At 37.7% G+C, this 20,059-nt stretch overlaps 2 protein-coding genes across 2 annotated transcripts in view; one reads left to right on the top strand and one right to left on the bottom strand.

Annotated features, from left to right (window-relative positions):
- The first annotated feature begins 3,218 nt into the window (after positions 1 to 3,218).
- The window catches only part of Zfh1 (Zn finger homeodomain 1), a 38,674-nt gene continuing 21,833 nt past the window's right edge, over positions 3,219 to 20,059 (top strand). The window contains exons 1-2 of the mRNA XM_072008503.1: positions 3,219 to 4,152; positions 5,414 to 7,737. Coding sequence (XP_071864604.1) covers positions 7,704 to 7,737 — 34 coding nt within the window. The 5' untranslated portion in view covers positions 3,219 to 4,152; positions 5,414 to 7,703. The remainder of the gene's footprint in view (positions 4,153 to 5,413; positions 7,738 to 20,059) is intronic.
- LOC139989852 (pyrokinin-1 receptor) overlaps positions 5,905 to 20,059 on the bottom strand; it is a 205,840-nt gene continuing 191,685 nt past the window's right edge. Inside the window, exon 6 of the mRNA XM_072008517.1 lies at positions 5,905 to 5,915. The gene's annotated coding sequence lies outside the window, so the exon portion shown is untranslated. The remainder of the gene's footprint in view (positions 5,916 to 20,059) is intronic.

Here is a 20,059-nt window from a genome sequence, read left to right as displayed (position 1 = left end):
CCTGCGAAGAGGAATTTTTCTCGTAGCTGGAAGATCGAGTATGCAAACTTCGTTAGACGGACGAATGAATCAGCCTGTACACAAGTACACATATATGCAACCGCCAGTCCCCATTCGTTCTGACAAATTGTCGAACCTTGGCGTTTACGTTTCGTTTTGTATAGGTGGCCAGGCTAAAGGTTGTAAGATACGGTGAAATTTGAGCAGTCCAAAGGAAAAAACTTACGCTTTCCAGGAGAAACGATAAAGAACATCGATTTCGTGGCACAACGATAAGTCACCCTTCGCTTTTCTTTAAACACGAATAACTAATACCGTGCTAGAAGAAAAATAGACACAATAAAGTAACTTTTCGTAATCTCAATTTCCATAATCTCAGTTCTAACGACAAACATTGAAAGAACTAATTGAAAACAAAATAAAACTCTAACAGAGAAAGATAATAAAAATTATCAATTAATATCTTAACAATGAAAGATAACCTGCCATAGTTCAATTTCTTATCGTTAATAAAAATTAAAAACAAAACAGAAGTACGATAAATTCTCGACAAAAAATAGTTTTATGAAAATAGAATTTATTAATACTAATATTTTAACTTGATCTCCGACCAACTCCATTCTGATCCCATTGGCAATTATATGGCTACCGATGGTTAGAAACTATAGATTACATTTATCGAGAAGAGTTCTCTGAACGAGTTTAGAATTCATGATCAGCTTAGTTGGCATAGCATGAATCATAGAAAAATTCAGTCGGTCGCAATGAACTCATCGATGTATCGAACGAAAAAGCAATGAGGCGAGCCAACGCCATCGGTCATCCGTGAAAGACGGTAGTATAAAACCACGCGTTATCTGGATAAGAAGAAAGCGCAATCTTTGGTAAAATACAATTGACCGATGATCCCTGGAACAATAAGCGTCGACTGGCTTTTCCATCCAGTTATTCCACACCGCGTAGTTATCCCATCTCGTCCACGGAAGATAAAAATCTGGTCCAGTTTTTCATAATATAAAACTCCGAAACGTGGCTCAATGAACTCGTAAACAGACAAATGGAAAAAATGGTTACCTCCAATTGGAACGGACCAAGGAGAAAAAGAAGTCGAACCCTCGTTAGACGGTTATTCCCTCCATCATCGCTGATTAATATATAGCTCGAGATAAAAGCGTTCAACTATACTGTACACTTAAAAGGTATCAATCTTTGAGACGAGATAAGCGAGATAAGCTCTCCAAGATCTCAAGTACCATTTAAAAAATGAAGCCATATATCACTATATATTACGTTGTTTGGAAAGTTTGTAACGGAAGTTAAAAAAGATTTAAAATTTAAGTAGAATTAAAATTTTCGTCACCTGTAGCTTTACGAGCCCTTTAGATTCTAGAATAGGATTACGTAGTTCAATTAATTTCTTGCAAATGTTTTTCAGACACAAGAGAGTGTTCTAGTTAATTTTCAGAATTCCTTGAACATACGAGGCCTTACTGAAAAAAAGGAAAGGAATCTGTTTCATTAACAAATTTTCATTACGAATCAAACATTACATTATTTGATATAAATTCATAATAAAACAAAACGAATCTTTCGAACAATCCAATAGAGGGAAAAGTATACTCCAAGAATAAATCTTTCCGAAACAACACGAAACGAAAATATCCTCTAAAATATTTCCATATAAACCATCCCAGTTCCCAATAAGGAAAATTCTTCTCCACCACTAAATCCTCCCAAGAGAAGTGTATCTGTATCTTTCTCTACGATTCAAAAGTCGAAACGTGATCATAACGCGTGGGGAGAGACGGAACTCGAAACGTGGCACGCGGCAACTTATCTGCGCGCATATACTACACAGAGATCGGAAACATCGTACCTACGGTGAATCACTCTGCTATTGTCCAAAGGGAGGAAGAGAAGGACAGAAAAAAGAGACAGGGTGGAAAGATAGGCAAGAACGCGTGCAGTCGGTCGCGTTCGCAGAGTCTAGCCTGGCTACGGCGAAGATAAAGAAACACGGTTGCGAATCACGCCGCGGTGGCGCCTAATGGGCGGCAACAAAAAGGGACACGGTGTGGTCACCACACCGCACCGGCATCGGGGAATTCCCCTCCGCGAGGAGACAACTCCCCACCACGCACCATGCTCGACTCCCACTCGATTAAAGTCGGCCGAATTCGGATACGCTCGGTGATCTCCGCGTCATTGCTGGACCCGCCACGCCGGAGATCGCGCAGTACCGTATCCATCAAGGGAGATTTCATCCTTAGGCACGTTTCTTATCACTGAAACACTAACAACCCCTTTGGAATCCTTGATTAAGGGCTTTTAACATGCTACAAACGTTATATATAGTGGCTCATGAATGTATTTGAATACTTAACATGGCAAACTTTTCTACGATATTGCACGAGTTGCATACAATATTTTGAAATTTCTTTGCACTGCGACGAGTAGACTGCGGATTTTTATACATCTATAAAAAACTTAAAATCGTAATAATACACATAATATGCAAGAATATGTAAAATACGCAAACAAGTTTATAAAAATACGAATTTACGTACAAATCTGCAGTCTAGTAATGAAGAACGACGACTGTCATGATTACAGTAGCTACAACAAGTATGAATGAAACGGCTTTTTTTTATCAAGTTCTACCCTATTTCATTTTCATAGTATATATGAAATATGAAAGTACTATTAAATGATACGAAATTTAGTATGCTTGTACATAATTAAATAGTATGCAAATACTTCTTGTAGCTACTGTATATCAATAATACTGGAAATTTTTTCAGAGGTACATTGAGAAGAGGTTTTTACGATTTGGAGCGTTCTGTTGAAATGCTGGTAGAACGATGATGGTTCAACTGGTGAGATACCAAGAAATTCAACACCTCGAGACAAGACCTTTGGGAGAAGGGGTCGGCAACTATTGGCTCTAATTGCCAGTACTCGTTGAATGGAGATGGTCCGGCTATGCTTTCGCTGGTATATAAGTCCGGCTTTAAACGATCACAGTCTGACGCTTCTCGTTTAACACTTGAACACAAGAAAATTGTGTACGATGATCCCTTTTCATTTGTATTCTTCTATCATATGCTGTGTCTTCATCTTTTTTAAGCCTAACGTCATAAATTTTTATACAAAGTTTATCACATCGCTTTTATTTTAAAAAGTTATCATTTTATTAAAGATACCTCGGGAAAGAGATAAATTTCAAATATTGCAATAAATTTTTTTAATACAAAAATGTGTAAAAAAATGTATATATAAGAGTCAAATAAGGAACTGTTTATTCAGAAAATTTTCCTGATACAGTTTCAATCGTCTCAAATGCGAAGTACGTAATGATACGTAAGTACATATGTACAATATGTTTGTTCTCCTATGTGGCTCAGGACTGAAATAAACGTATGACTATCTCACAAATTAGTTTCATGAACAATTCCCTGCTCGTATGTGAATCAACGTTTATACTCATCAGAGAAAATTCAGTCCAGTCTTTCGCTGATATTCAAAGCAAGCAATCAACGTGATGCTAAATAATTGTCCATACTTCTCTCGTAACCTGATACGTATACTCGAACGTGTGATAGATGACTTTCAAAATAATATATTACGATCGTTCTTACCTTGCTCCATTGGACAATAAGTTCAGTATTAAATTTTCATGTTGATCGATTCATGTAATATTCAAGGTTTGATTGAATCCAAGTACGAAGGAATATACATTAATTTACAAATCAATCGATTCATGACGACTACGCGCGACGCTTTCGTTCGATGGCGCACGCATACATAGATGTACATGCGTAAATCTGACTCTAAATAATCGTCGGATGGCTGTCGCTTTAAACGATGCAGCGTGCCTCCCGTCTCTTTCGGATATTGTTTCGAAGCGGTCCTTCCCTTTCATTCAGTAATTCGCAGGCAGCTGCACACTAATAATAGTATCGGACACTGCCGCCACTGCTTGCCGTCTCTGCTTTCGTCGCGGCTGTACGTACACATTAGCCATCAATATCGTAGTTGCCGACGATAAGCTACCTTGTAGCTCGACCAAGCCTGCGGGTTAACTTCGCTTTCCTGCGTTCTCTCTTTCTTGCGGTGCGCGCACGTTAATCTGACGTTTATTCGAAGGAAACCGTGGTCTGGAAACGAAGTTAGAAACTGCTGGATATAAGTCTTACCGATCGCCATTTCAAATCGATTATTATTGGCTAATAATCAACTTAATATGTTTTTAACGTTGTTAGTATATGAACTGAAGATGATATTACTCGTGATTCGTTTATTAGACGATATGTATTAAATTAGATGTACAGTTACTATAAAAAACTTGCGATCTGCATCATTGCATCTGCGTAATAATTAATTAGATCCGAGTATATTAAATTTCTTATCATCTATCTAGTAATAAATATTCTCTAGTATCTAGTATAAATATTCACATGAGTTCATACTGAAAATTTAATACGTACCCGATAAAAAGATACGTCATGAAATAAGAGTATATATATACAAATATTTTTCTTAGCCACTGTATATATTTTCGTGATGATAGAATTGTTTATTGTTGAACTATTCTTGCTAGGAAGAGGAGAGAATGGAAAATTTCGTTGATACCGATGCGACGTTGTTACGTAGATTGCATCGCGAATAAGAGCTTCTTGTCTACTTTAAAACGTATTTACATACCTCACGGCGGTGAAAAGTCAAGGGAATCGACGAAGATAACCGCACGCGCTACCGAATGTTATCTCGTTTCCCCTCCGGGAGAGTCCGAGGTATTCGAGTCGTGATTGCAAAATATCTCGCGATATGTATAAACATCACGAAACGATATTGAATTTTTCAATTGACAAATTGGAAATCTACTTGACAAACGACCTCAAAAAATTAAAGAAGAAACTAATTCATCTTTCTAACGTCTTTTCGTTTCATCACCTTCGTCTTACACGAAAGCTGTTTTCCTTTACGAAATTGCTACGGGAATTTATTGGACGTGAATATACTTGATAGCAACATTCTCGTAGATTTACACACCCCCATTCGACTGGTATTTCAGCGAAGTATCTTGGAGGATGCGCATAGAACACGTGAAGAGGAAGCTATATAAAAGTAAATACAATATCGGCGCAACACGCATCCTTCCTTTCAGCAGATAAATAACGAGGTAATCACATCTGTGAGCCAATGGGCCAAAAGATACCAGGTTTCCGGTGAACGAATGCGTCACGATAACGAAACACCACCGCGATCCATAAACTGCTATATTAGTGAAAACAACAACACTGCTCGACTACATACGTGTAAGTTCCCTCTGGCTACCCCCTTTGTATCGTCGTCGACGTTGTCATCGTGATGAAACCGTGGTATATAGAATCGATAGAGCGGGGTGCCATAGCTAGCCGGTTACGCTCCTGACCTTGATTGCGGCCAACGCACACGTCGAGATGCGACGCAGGTAGGGGATGTGGCGACGACACGGGTAGACGAATATATGTATAGTACGCACGAATCGCTCGAGGATAACATCTCGTAGCCCAGGGAAAGCTATAGCAGAGACCTGTACGTGAAGAGTAAGAGGAAGAGGAGGAAATGTAGAGAGAAGCGTGCAAGAGAAGTGGGAGAGAAAGGGGTTAGGTTGGATGTTGAAGAGGGGAGTTCCAGCGTGTCCATCAGAACGCATAGAGGGGAGAATAGGAGAACGGTTGGAACGGTTACGGGGAGAAGTAGAGAGTGGAGGGAAATAGCAGTGAGAAGCGGTGGTGGGGGCGGCGGTCGAACAAGACAAGGGAGACGAAGAGAGAGAGAAGAAGCATGGGGGCGGTGGCTGCTCTGCTACGGCCGCCATCACCATCCGTCCCATCCTATAGTAAACTCCGAAGCAGCAGTCCCCAATCTGTCTCCATGTGTGTTAGTTAGGACCGTGTTTTACCGGTGCTTGCTACTCCAAGCTGGTAGTAACACCGACATTTCTGCCTTGCCCGCTCTCTGCGATGCCCTAGCATCAACTCCCGATCACCGTCGCGCTCTTCCCTCGTTCCTTTCTTCTCTCCATCTTTTTCCCGCTATTCTTTCCCTCCAGTCAGTCTCCGTAAGTGTGTGGTTTTTTGCCTCGGTGCGTGGGAAAACGTATGCGTACGCGAATGAAAAGAATCGGTAGAAAAGGAGAAGGCGGTGGAGGAGGAGGTGGCAGAAGAAGAACAGCGTATCGCTTTCCGCACGAATCGTTTCCAGGGATATAACCGGTGCGCGCTGTCTTCCTATCCGTTTTTCGACGTTCTTTTCATTTATCCTAGTTCGTCAAAGAGAGAGTGATATATAGTGTGATTAATTAGGAAGTCGTCACAGTGCATCACACCCATATCTTAAATTCGTTCCTCGATATACTCACGAATTTGTTCGAGACATCGAGCGATCCTTCAAACAGCGAGCAAGAAGAAGCGGTCCGGACACGAAACGATATCATCGAAAGAAGATTCTTTGCGTGGATGCGAATCAAACACCGTCTTTAAGACGTAAAGCATGAGATCGAATGAATATACATGCGATAAAGCAGGCTATACCTTGGGACATAAAATAATAAACGAAATTTAATTACCCCGTTCGTTGTTCCTCATCTGAAGAAATCCTCCAAGTTCTTAAGATACACTCGTAATCATTGGTCTGTGGCATATACACGATGAAACGGACGTCGAAGATCCAACGAGGCTAAAACGCGTCCCACCCAATCGGTCCTCTCGAATCATCGTCGTGGAATCATCACTTATCGGACGAGGGGAACGAAGGAACGGACGAACTATCCGTGGACCTCAGCGCTGCCGCCCGCTGGAATTTCTCCTGTCGTCGTCTGCACATAACCTCTCTCTTTCTCTCGTCTCTCGAACCGCTCTCTTTTCACCACCTCTCACCTCTCTGTCCCTGTTATCATTCTATTGCTCCTTCTCTGTCTCCCTCGCGTATCCAAACACTTGACTTCGTTCGTCTATTTCACATCGAGGAGAAGAAACGTGATCAACATTCCCGTGTTTCGTTGAACTCGTTGTGCGCGCGAGTGACACGGCTGCTTTTTAATGATCGCGGCCGCGGTAAGTGCTGGTCGTTGGTTCTGGTCCTACTGTCTGAGCTGTTCACCACCTCGTGGATATCCAGACTCGAAAATCAATCATCTATGATCAAGACGCAAAGGTGATACTCGCTCGATCCTTCATATACGTACGAAGCAGCCTTGTTATCATCGTACGTAACCTAAAAGCAAACGAAAGATAGAATAAGGAATGATACTGAACAGCCGTGCACTAAAACGTTGGTGGATGTGAAATAACAATAACACTTGGAGTAGTCGTGACGAAGGCACGCTGTCCAGTTTTCTCCGTCGTCCGATTAAACTCTTGCACGAACGGACGTTGAAGCCTCTGTTTCGTATCTCTATGCTCCTCGACACTAGAACAGCCGATTATCGTTGCTTTGTATTGGCAGTACGTTATTTATCGAACGACTCAACGGAGAAACGGGGAAGAAGGGTACAACCATGTGTCGCCGCTGTACCTTGAAACGTCACAGATCACGCTGGACGAACTCTTGAGCGGGATCGCAAGACGCGCTGCTGCTACCGAATCATTCAACCTGGCGGAATTGTCGAAGAAACGCAAGACGTACCTCAGGGAGCACTGGCTCGCGCTCACGCGAATATGAGCATGACTCTCGTCCGCAATACGTTCAAAGGTAAGCTCATATTTTTTTGTAATCTACATACCTGTGCCTGTGAAACGCCTGTCGTTCTTCGTGGCTTGCATTCAGAACAATTGCGTATATGTCATTACGGTATCATTAATATTTAAATAAATTCTGAACATTGATAGGTACTAACATGTTGACTAAAATTTTATATTACATTGTTATAGTATACTTTGTTACGTTTTGTGTATATAGTTACTACACACAGCATTGGATGTAATTGTGTAAAAGAATAAGATTGTTTAAATGTTTTATGATGCATTTAATACTTTACATTGGTATTATAACATTTAAAGTATTACAAATGTTACGAATATGACTATTTCTTTCACTCGAATACTTCAATTCATTTTGGCAATGGCGGTCACTTGTAAGCATGACACTTAACCTGTTATGATTTGAATATGTACCTTGTTATTATTCTGTAAAATAATAGATTTACAAAAGATGTTAACATAAATCAGAATTTTATGCATACAAAAGATAGTTTTATACTGATAATATCGTTCTCTATATTTCTGTGGTGAGTGATGGTTAAATGTACTTTGACCGTATGATTACATTTGGAAACGTAACATTACGTGTACTTCACGATGTTGTTGACGTTAGTGTTTCAGAGATTGTGTTTTATTGATTTTCTCTCAATGATAGTTTTTCGTTCAAGAATTCATAAAGTTCGAAAAATATTTACACACATGTGATTTCTGCGTGTGCTTCGTAAATACGACTGTATCCGCGCTCGTGCGGACATAGCGAATACGCATTGTGTTTAACATACGCGTGCATTCCACGCATGCGCGCTATGTTCATGAAAATATCACCTATTTTTTGTGGACCGATGAATACGATGGCGTATATCAGTAAATCGTAATAGGAATCTTCACATAAATTGAAAAAATTCGATGTATTCTCTAACGTGGTAAATTTAAATCTTTATCATATAACGTAATTATATTCTATATTTAGACCTTACGAAATTTGTCACTCGATAATATAGCGACACATGTGCGTCTTAATAGAAAAAGACAAAATATAGTGATATAAATTTTTGTGAGAAAGACAAAATTCCAGTATAAAGATTATTAAATAGAACATAATAATGTTCTTTGTAGTAAAAATAATTTATCCTTTTTTGTACAACCTTACCAATAAGGATAGCGAGTGCTATAATTTTCATCATCTATATTTAACTTATTTTATTAATCTTGCTGTCCTCTTTATTTTTTCTTCGAGCTCGAACTCGTTTCTCTTTAGATATTTTCTACCAAAAATTTGGTATTCTTCATCCATGAAAAGTGTGTAATACATAAAAAATAGTACGATCTAAATATGTTTAAAAGTGTTTAAAAATTAACTACATTGAAGAAATGTTCATTGGGATAGAATTTTCATTTAATAAATTAACTAATTAATCATGGAATATAGCCCGAGGATAATAATGGGGTTAAATTAATTTACAGTCGCAAAGCATAATATTGAAGAAACCGGGATATATTTTCATATTAAGTCATTAAGGTCCAACGTTGCGTTAACGCAATATTTCATTCGTAATTTCTTTTATCCATTCACATTATCGAATTCTATTTTCTATGCTTCAAATTAACTCACAATAATTAAAAAGAATAACGCTCTATCAACTAGAATATATTTTCACATTACCCACACACGTGACTTTAGCTGGCGAGAAAAGTAATATTCCTCAAAAGGTCAACACCGATAAATCACACAATTTATTTCTCAATAAAAATTCCGCGTCGAGCCTATAGTTTAATGAATAACTTCCGAGAGATTGTTGTAAATAATTCGAGGAACGCGTCATCAAAGGAAAGCGTTGGACGCCGAATCTTGGACACGCGTGCATTTTAACCTTAACACATTGACTGGCACGCGAATTTTATGTATTTTGTCCCGGGAGCCGCAATAGATTGAAATATGCTGAACGATAATATGTAATTTTTGCAAAATATTATATTGTACCTACGCATTTTTTTCTCTGATAATGTTATCTAAATCATTATTTTTTTTTATCGATTTAAAGTCAACAATTTCATAATCCCCGAAATTTGTCTTGTTTTAATCATTCTAACAAAATGTAGTACAAATTTAGTAAAAAAACTGGGAAAATTTCTAACAAATTTAGCAAATTTTTAAAACATGTAAATAATAATCGAAAACCACCGTGGCAGACAACGTGTTAACGTATATCGGTGGGCGCTTTCGTCCAGCGAAAAAGTATTTTTTACTTACTCGTGATCTATAGGTTTCGCAACTTCGTTCGCCTTGCTTGATTCGTTGGACAATTTTTATCGCACACGAGCATACGGGCGTCGCGTCACCTAACGATGAGCCCCGACGGTTTTTCGTGATTCACGGCCGGTAGGAGCTTGTACGTTCGGCTGAACTTTAGACCCGACACGTACTACTTTCGTGGCGCGGATGTGCGAAATGAATTCAGATGTGGCAGTCGGTGTGCGACGGCTGTTTCGTTTCGAGTATCGTTCTCGCGTTTTCACGTAGGACTGCATCTTTGTTCTTGGCTACGGGTGTAACTTCATAGGTAGCATTACGAAATTCCGACACGCAGTAACACGGCCACTGTGGTCAAAATAATTAACACAAAAAGGAGCAGCACATTTAGATGTTAAATTCGTGGTACAATTGAAGTCAGCGAGATTTTATGGCTCAAAATAATATGGAAGATAGGAATGACGAAATTGCGTTGGAGATTTCATTTGTGATAAAGTTGGGCTTGAAAAATTAGTTGTTATATCACGCACTAGGTACAGACTATTTTTAAAGAATATTTGAAAGACATCTGAACTGCTATTTCTGTAATAAGGAGGAGGGTCACAGATTTAGTTGAATTAAAATTTCATTTGACTATCAGTTGTTCAAGTTGAATGTTTAAATAATTATATTTGCAGTATAAAATACATGTTTTCTTTAAACAGTAGAATAATGTATGCACAAATGTGTGCCAAAATAGATATTCCTATAACAAAGAAGTTCAAATAAGATATTTAAACATTGTATGTGGCCATTGACGCAGAATGAAATAACATGTGAAACAAAAGAGTCTTTTAAATGCTGTTCTTGAACTTATAGTAGAATGCTCTTGTACTCGACAAGGCAAAGAAGAATTCGATCAATTGGCATAACTAATTTTTTTCTTTTCCTATTAATAGTAGGTACATACCTGGAATTTTGGATGATCTTGCAAAGAAGACACAATGTTCTAAAATATCAAACTGGTTTTACTGAAAACAAATACATTGTTTAATTAATAACCTACAAGAGTACAAATACAGTACTTAATATATAGAAAGTCATATATATCATATACCTAGGGAAATGGTTAAAATACTTTTGAAATAAAAATATTAAATTAGTTGAAACAAGTTTTTTATTCCTATTTCAAACAAAAATTATTCCTTAGATGTAGAATCCGAACGTTTAGTCATCCACAATCGAAACGAGACTTCATCCGCCACAATTTAAACGAGATACTCTCAACTCGAGTACTAACTCGGTAAAAAAATTTCGCTCTTAGATCCTGTGGCATCTTGCCAGTCACTCGAAAGATACAAAAGAATTCTCTTCTGTGATGGACTGATTTACACGAGTTTACAAATGATATCGATAGTCAGATCGGTTCCGTACATCAGAAACGTAACTTGATATTTAGAAGTCTAAAAGATCATGCTTGTATATGTGTATGTATCATTTCTTCACGTTAACCCTTCGGTAGTGTAGCTCATGAGAAGAAAATCTCAAAGAATCTAAAATATTCTACGATACTTATTGCGAAATGCTCTGTTACACATTATACAATCAATTATCTACGAAGAATTAAATATCACTATACGTAATGCAGTTATTAATATTTATTTCCTAAAAAGTTGAAAGTATATATTTTTTTCTATCTAACCTCAGGAATGCAGTCTTATTTTTAAATCCTTCATTCTGAATTCTTCGTTATTTTATTATGACACTGTCAAAGGGTCAAGGTTAATAATTGACGCATGGTAATCATCGAACGATCTAATCCTTACTGAACGTAGAAAAATATTTACCGATTTGAAACCGATTCCCTGAGAAACTATTTGTGACGAAGAGTGGACCGTGTCGGTGGGAAGGATTCGTCGTTTCAGCGACGGCCATTCAATCGATTCCACCGCCCTCGATGGATCGAGGCCGCAACGCGCTCGTGCTCTTCACCGATTTGCTTCCGAGTAAATATTTACCCCACGCGAATGAACAACTGGTTCTAGACTATTTTCCGTATTCTTGTCGTCAATTTTGTTTGTTAATCGACAAAAGGGACTCTCTTTGTTTTTCTTCAGCTTGTTGAAGTGTATAATTTGTATTGCTATTGTTGGCTTTGGAATATTGGCTAGGTTAATGTGCAATTTTATAGGTTAGGATATAGTGGAGATTACAGGACATATTTTATTGGATAGGTAATATACGTGTAATAATATGAAACATTAAGTAGCTATAATTTAATGTTTATTTCTCTTCAGATTGGCACAATGTGAAATTTGTGTTGTTATTGGTTATTAGTATTGATAAATTTTATTGTTAAGGAAAATATTGAATGAACTATTTTATATAACGTATATTATAAGAATGCGTTTCGTCGAATGATAAGATAATAGGACATGGAACTATGAAACGTTAATTAATTATAATTTAATGTTATTTATTATTAATTCTTTTTAAAATCGATAGAATGTGTAATTCCTACTACTATCGATAATATTAAATTAAATTGAATGATTTATCCCTATATGTGGAATACAATGAATATATAAAATGAATATAGAATATAATTAAATAAGTTGTAGATATGTTATTAATAGTTTTTATTTTTTGAAAAGCGTTCTTTACGATTCTTTGTAACCGAACACTGACTTTAAAGTGTCATTATTTACGAATCTATTTATTTCCAAACTATTACTAACCACGTGTAAAAATGTCAGCTTTGAATCTTTTAAAAAAAGATGATACTTTGATATTTATAATTTCCTGAGAAAACAATGTCACGCTTTCGGTACGCGACATTTAGTTGCCTCTAAATCGTCATCTGCATAGGTGTAAATCAAATCCTCGAAACGAATGCCAAATCTATGTCACGCCGAATTTCAGCGATCTGTTTTTTCGAGCAGAAAATTCTTTTGTTCTTTTGTAAACGCGTACGAAGTGTACATTGTTCTTGTGGACAGATAAGCCACTCGTTCGTTCCCCATATTCCACGATGAATGACGTTACTGTATCGGAGACAGCACGCGTCGTATGCAGTTCACTAAGTCATCCGCCCGCTTGTTCCTCTCGGCCTCTTCTTTCTCTCTGCTTCCGTTTATCTCCCGGTGCGGCCGGTTATCGCGGTACTCCGTCTGTTTTTCCGTTTTTCAACGAAACGCGGACGAATAATCGACTTGCACACGCGAATCGCCGACGTGATTGCGAAAATGTCCGGTTTCCGCCGCGTACAATAGAAAATTTTAGACCGAGCTTGTTGTACAGATCAACCTTTTACTTTCTCAAATACGTCAACACGGATTAATTTCTTAATCATTTAATTAATTCACGAGAATCCTTTCGATACAGCAAACAAGATTACAAGAGGATTTATAGGTGAATAATATTAGTGATTACTCTATGTTTACTCAGACTGAAGATCGCAAGAAGAAAGAAAATGAAAGAAAAAAAAGAGAGCAGAAATAGATAAACAAATAAAAGAAAATTAAATAAGATTTTCCCCTTTGAAATGGTAATAATGCCTCAGGGAACGAGTCTGTAGTGGTTTATGAATTCCACAGAATTTGTTGATTGGTTAATAATCTTTTTTTTAATCAACGATTTTTTCTCCAGATCTCTGAAACAAGAGTAGATATACTTCTTTTGAAAAAGTTCCTGTAAACTGGTTGATAATTGAAAGAAAAGAAATAAATATAAAATATGACAATAACAATATACATTTAATATAATAGTATCTATATTCTAATATTCTGTTCACATGGTATACAATTTCTCTTGTTTTCTGTTTTCATCATACTAATAATTTCTATCTCCACGTGATTAAATTGTTTTGCGGAAGAGAAGAAATTGATCGCATTATGACTTAGTACATGTATTGGTGAGATTGAGGCCTTGCTGTATTGTTTAATGGCATATTTCATCGAGCTGGTAAATAAGGGGATATTGCAACACTAAAAGCGTTGAAGATTAATATAACAGGAACAAAGCATTTACAGGATATCTAAATTTAATGAGCAGTCAGAATTAAAAAGAAAAAAAAAAGATATTTAATTACACAACAGTTTATTATAATATAATTTATTAAGCATATAAAAATTCAGTATATAAATTGTTACAAGTAGATTAACAATTGCAAAGACAATGCTATGTCTACGTTAGAAAACGAAAAAAAGATGAATAAAAATGAATTATTTCTGGAATTAAAATCTGGAATAAATCGTACGGTAATAAAATATAGAAGGTTCTCCAATATTGCCAGACAGTCATCTCATGCCAAACCAGTCATCTGGTTTGGTTAAGCTCGTAAGGTTCTAATTTTGAATTAATTGCGCCAAAGTAGAACTATATACAAATATCTTTAAGCGTAGCACGTTTAGACGCACGCATGGTTGCCTGTATTTGCGAAGTTCTCAAACACGGCACACGACAAAAGAGTAATTAACTCTATTCGATGGCACAAGGTCCAGCCCTGTAGCTGTATTTACTCGGTTGTTTCATTGTAGTTTATACCTTGACGCGTTCCATGTATCGTGCGCTTTAGATTAACCTTCATTTAGTTTTCTTACTTTCCTTTGAATTATTACAGTACTCTCCAAGTTGCAACGTGTTAATAAAAGAGGAATTAAGAAGAACTTTAAAAACCTTATTCGTCGAAATTTACTGGAACAAAGAAATTATCCCGAAACAAAAGAAAAGAATTTTTATTTATATGCTTCGTTAAATGTTAAATCTAAAATTAAAAGACCATATAGATTACTTAAAATAAAGGTTAATTAGGATATAGATTAATAAATGTAGATTAATTAAGATGGATTGCGCTAATACTTAATGTAGAGCGTAAATTTGTCCGTAATCTCGAATGGAACGAGAGGTTGCGGTACACGTTTGATTTCGTGGAAGGAGCTGATCACGAGCAACCGGGTGGCGTCAAATTCATTCACGCTATTACAACGTAAAACGATAATACAATGTGACGTAATTATTGTTTTCTCTTTTCGATAGGGAAGTAACACTATCGTTTCACCCACATTCCAGTATCTCGTCCCTTTCAACTTGCTCCAACGTTTTAAAGAATTTAGCGAACACGATAGAGAATGATAATTCTGCAAATAGGGAAATCATTTCGTTCTTTAAATTTGCAAATTTGTTTTGTGATTAACAGGAACTCGAGTATCTGTCTCATAAGCAACGATAAGAGCACTCTGATTCACCTTCTTTTTCCACGTGATTCATAAAAATTAAAAATACTTGTCAAAGCTAATACACAATTAAAAGACGATAAGCTCTGATAATATCAACTTAACTCGCTTATTCATGAAAACGATGCTTAAATCTTTACTATCTAAACATTTCCTCTATATGATTTATAAATATGAAAGATACAAACAACAGCGTAAAAATCAAACAACAGCAAGCAGAGTATCTGCATCGACAGAAGGATAAGAACAACAACTTGACTCGTTTTTTCGTGAAAATGATGCTTAAACGTTAACTATCAAAGGTCCGAAGGATCTCCGTAAACGTGATTTACGAGAGCGAAAAACACTAGCCAAAATGAGTGGCTGAAAAAGCAACGAGGCACATCAATCTGCGTAACGGAATAACGCAGCATCAAACGTTATTACCGCGGTTTAAATCTCGTTCGGTGAAAATATTTTCATGTGGATAATGATGGCATCGCGTCGTCTCGTAATTGCAGCCAATGGCCCATTGTTTCTTGATAAAGAGACTCGTCCACTGAATCATCCATGACCCGAATTGCACGATTTCGAATAGTTTCTACCTTCTCTTGTTATTACGGTAGAATTCAAAATTCCAAAACCTCCATAAGACTAGAATTTTGTTCGTTCGTTTGCGCTCCGCTGTAAAAATCTCTGTGGGAATATAAACTTCGTCCAACTGGAATTATTCTCTGCGCGTTCGCACGCGTCATTATACCTCTGTAACTCGAATTCAGAGAAGCTCCTCGACCTCCGTAAGTCGAAGTTACCATGTAACATCCTCTGTCTGCCTCTCTTTCTTCCACGGAAACCATGTATATACATATCGTCTTTTTCCTCCTGTAGATACCATCCGAAAGCCAAAATCTGTATGCTTTGCACGTGTAAGTTGAATTTTCGTTCGTTAAGTCTGCTTTACTTGAAAGCTTCGATAAGCGAAAGCCACCGTAACTCGAAGATTTAAACTGTTCCCTTAAGATTCGAGGTTCCGCTGTAGTTGCGTTATTCTGCACGATAATCTTATTGAACGATCGATGTATCGAGGCCGCGTGAACGACGACGCAAAGATCACGTGGACGATCCACGAGCATTGGTTCATCGAGAATTGACTTCTACAGATGGTATTCGATATCTTGGATGAGTAATCGTTGGCCAATAATGGGGCCGTAGCGAATTTTTATCGACTCCACCTGAACCATTTGCCACGCCATTCGTCGATTTGGCCAGTGTTCCCGTTAAATCGTGGCTATTTGTTATCCACTCTCCAAACAAGTCGCTCCTTCTCCAATGCTATTATCCTATCGGTCGATTATTTTTAGGTACATATCGTCGGAAAATCGAGGGCTGGTTTAAAAAAGGAGATCGATAATTTTACTTTGTGTACACGTATAATAGACTATATTTTTCATTTTTCTCAAACATTCTATGACTTTGTTCTCCGTGAGTACTGTTCGCCCTCACTCCAAATTTCAAAACATATTTTATCGCTCTTTAGGCTGTCTGTAGCGTTAACGTTTAATTCTTAAAGTAACATAGTATTTTCGGCAGCCTGACTACGACGTATCTAACTTAAGAAGTACGAAATCGTAAATGGTGTATGGCAGCGGATAAGTTGCACGTTTAACACCGCGTCAATGATAAACACCGCTGAAAGTGTCGAGAATATCAGAGATTTTTGTAAGAAAACTTCCGTTCCAACACCATCCACGTGTCTCGTCGTGGCTAAAACATTGCAGATCCAAAGAACAGGAAAATTTATCGTGAAAAAATGGTTGAAAGATAAGAACAAAATCGTCGATATCGAAGAGAGAATGTCTCGATGATAGGAAATATTCGAAATTTTTAGGAATGGAGCCGCGTCCTGTTCGCAAAAATGCCAAATACTTTTAGTATAAATCTCGAAGCGGCGAATTATCCTGTACGTTTGGTACATGTACTTTTCTTCGTTGACCATTACGCGATTTTCAAGCGTTTCTCTCGAATTAATCGACGAAGTTGATACGACCGATTGGACGACATTTAGCCCGCGGCCAATTGGTGCGCGCGTCCCATTGATTGGCTGGTGCGTACACATAATACCGTGGAATAACGGTGCCATTTGTGTTCAATCACGAACGTTGCCGAAGATTTACCGCCATCGAAGTTGTTCCCATTTGCGTCGTTTGGAAATTGCTACTTAATACGCCATTGTAAAATGCCTCGCTGCTTCCTCGTTTTTTTCGGAGCACGATGCATCCTTCTCGTTCGTGGAAATAAATACTTGGATCGATGATATACGTCTTTTAGATCGTCTCTTTTCCAGCGTCGTTTGCAAATTGCTATTTGATACACCGCAGCAAAACGGTGTATTTTATGCTTCGCTGATTTCAACGTTTTTTCGTTTCACGATCGATCTTCCACGTTTGTAGAAGCAACGTGGTTTTTTGATCGACGATCAGATTGACGATATCTTTATGCAAATTTAGAAAGCAAATCAAGCTGCGAGATAAAAGGTAACAGATTCGATTTTGCCAATATATTATTGCGAGTTATACGAAACATTTTGAGACATTGGCATTGACCATTTAAAACATCGATGAGACGACCATCACGATTATACCGATAGAACCGGAAACGAATGTGGAAATGTATATAGGAGTTACAAGATATTTATTGCGATAATGCACTTCATAGAAGTCAGCAAAATATGTCAAGAATCAAATTGTTCGTTACTTAGGACGAATAACTCGTTCTACCTTCAGAGACCATCTTTGGCACGAATTCTACCTTTAGGTCTAATTTTGTGCAAAATATATTTGCAGGGAACTTACTCTACGTAGATTTTCAAATTGCTTTCAAATTTCATCGATACGATCACGACAAATCGTGTCTCGCTACGTATACTAATAAGACGTACAAATGAATATAAATTTATGTAACAATACAATACGAACATCCTACGTTTCTACTGTACGATAAATATTCAAAGTACATTGTCGCGTGCCAACGCACTTCGTCGTAAATCGAATTCATCGAAGGAGTCGCGTACCTGCTACTTTTCTTAATTTTTTAAAATATCAACCCTAAAGAATTCTGACCAACGTTTATCTTACACAATTTCATATTGTTATCTGTAGAAAACAAAAAGCTATTACGAAGAAAATTGATGAGATTACGTAAGAAGATATGCACCGATCAAAGTGCTCCGGCGCTTTTCAAATTCAAGAAATTTCAATCAAGTGGAGTCAACCGCTTTGGCCTGCGAGTGTTTCGAATAAAAGAATCAAAGTGAACGCCGACAAGATGGCGCGATGTCCATATGGGAATGAACCCAAAATGAAGAGAATCATCGGCATCACGTGCACAGTCGTATCGTTGGAACACGCTGACCGACGATGCGTTAATAGAGCAATCTTCGTCGAAGAGCAGCTCGTACAGGGATCGTTTCTGGTCGGGCACGCGGTGCGAGCGTCGCCACGAAAGTCGTCGGGAAGTGGTTTGAACGTTGTGGAAGATGGCGGCCGCGCCCTATCAGGCTCAATGACCTCTCCGACAAATCGTTTACTTCGCACGCGGTGGCGGCGTCAGCGGGATAGACGCGCCGCGCCGCATCTTCGGCGCCGTGCGAACGCGCCTTTATGGCCTGTGTGTGATCCACGTTGCTCGAGTGACGTAAGCGCGTTCTCATCCTTCTCCCTCGACCAAGGTGTTGCTCAAACCTAAAGTTCACCGGGGCCCTTTTTTCTCTCTTCGTTCCTCCTCCGTTTTGTGATTGTACGCCGAATACGCCCATCATGGCTCCTGTTTCTACAATCCTTTTCTCTTCATCATTTGGAACGTATTTCGAATAATTTCGATTAAATATCCCGCGTTAGCGGATTTTTTTTTTATTCGATTATCTTTTTTTCTTGCGTTGTTAGCCGAATTTCGTTTGCTTTGTGAAGCATTTCTTGAATCATTTGGTGTTTGTATCGTGGATGTGGAATTTCTTCTGATTCGATCAAGTTATGTCGTCTTTTCTTTTTTTTTTAGAATTGTTTGCTTTTCCGATGCGAACCTAATTGATCTTCATGGATGTACCGTATGTATATATTAGGTTGTCCGGAAAGTGTCTTTCCATGTTTTTTACAACAGTGCACCTTTATACAAGCGTGAAATCAAGTCTGTGAAATGTCGCGGTGTTTATCTCAACAGAACAAACTGGATCGTACGTAATTCGACAAAATAATATAAAACAAAAAACGTTGTGCATCTATCGTTTCCTCATAAAACGAAAGAAACTTTTCGGACAACTTAATATATGCTAAGATGTTAATCCTGTCTTCCAAGTTCACATTCTCGGTCCTAATCGAATGATTTTTACGAAGACACTAATTCAATAGAAGCGTTTCTATACAGAAACCTGACCTTCCTTTCTTCATACGCGAAGATGTATCTTTATCGCTAGATTACAATGACAAATATCACGTGTTTGAGGCTAGAAAGACTTTTGCTGTTATTTGTAAGAAAAATATAAGACGCTCGAATTCCTTTGCTTCTAAAAATTTGGAAACGATATCGTACAAATTAAAATTAAAATTAAATAATACAGAATTCACTGTAAAGAAGTCGCTTTTTGTAAAAAATAGTCTAAAAAATATACATTTATCAACGAATCGCAGTAGATACGTAGCAGGATAGTAAAGACGAAATTCCTCGAAATTTTCTATTAATCGCATCATCTTTAAATACCCAAATTATCTTTAAGCTCCGAATTAATTCGAATCTCGCGTTTCTCATACAGAAACGGTAAACTTTTTTCCAGTAAAATAACGTTATATTCCACGATATCTATGCTAATTATCAGCGAA

Source organism: Bombus fervidus, chromosome 8, assembly GCF_041682495.2.
Source record: "Bombus fervidus isolate BK054 chromosome 8, iyBomFerv1, whole genome shotgun sequence".
NCBI classification, from domain to species: domain Eukaryota; kingdom Metazoa; phylum Arthropoda; class Insecta; order Hymenoptera; family Apidae; genus Bombus; species Bombus fervidus.
Note: the sequence above shows the minus strand (reverse complement) of the source record. Positions and strands in the feature narration are given on the sequence as shown.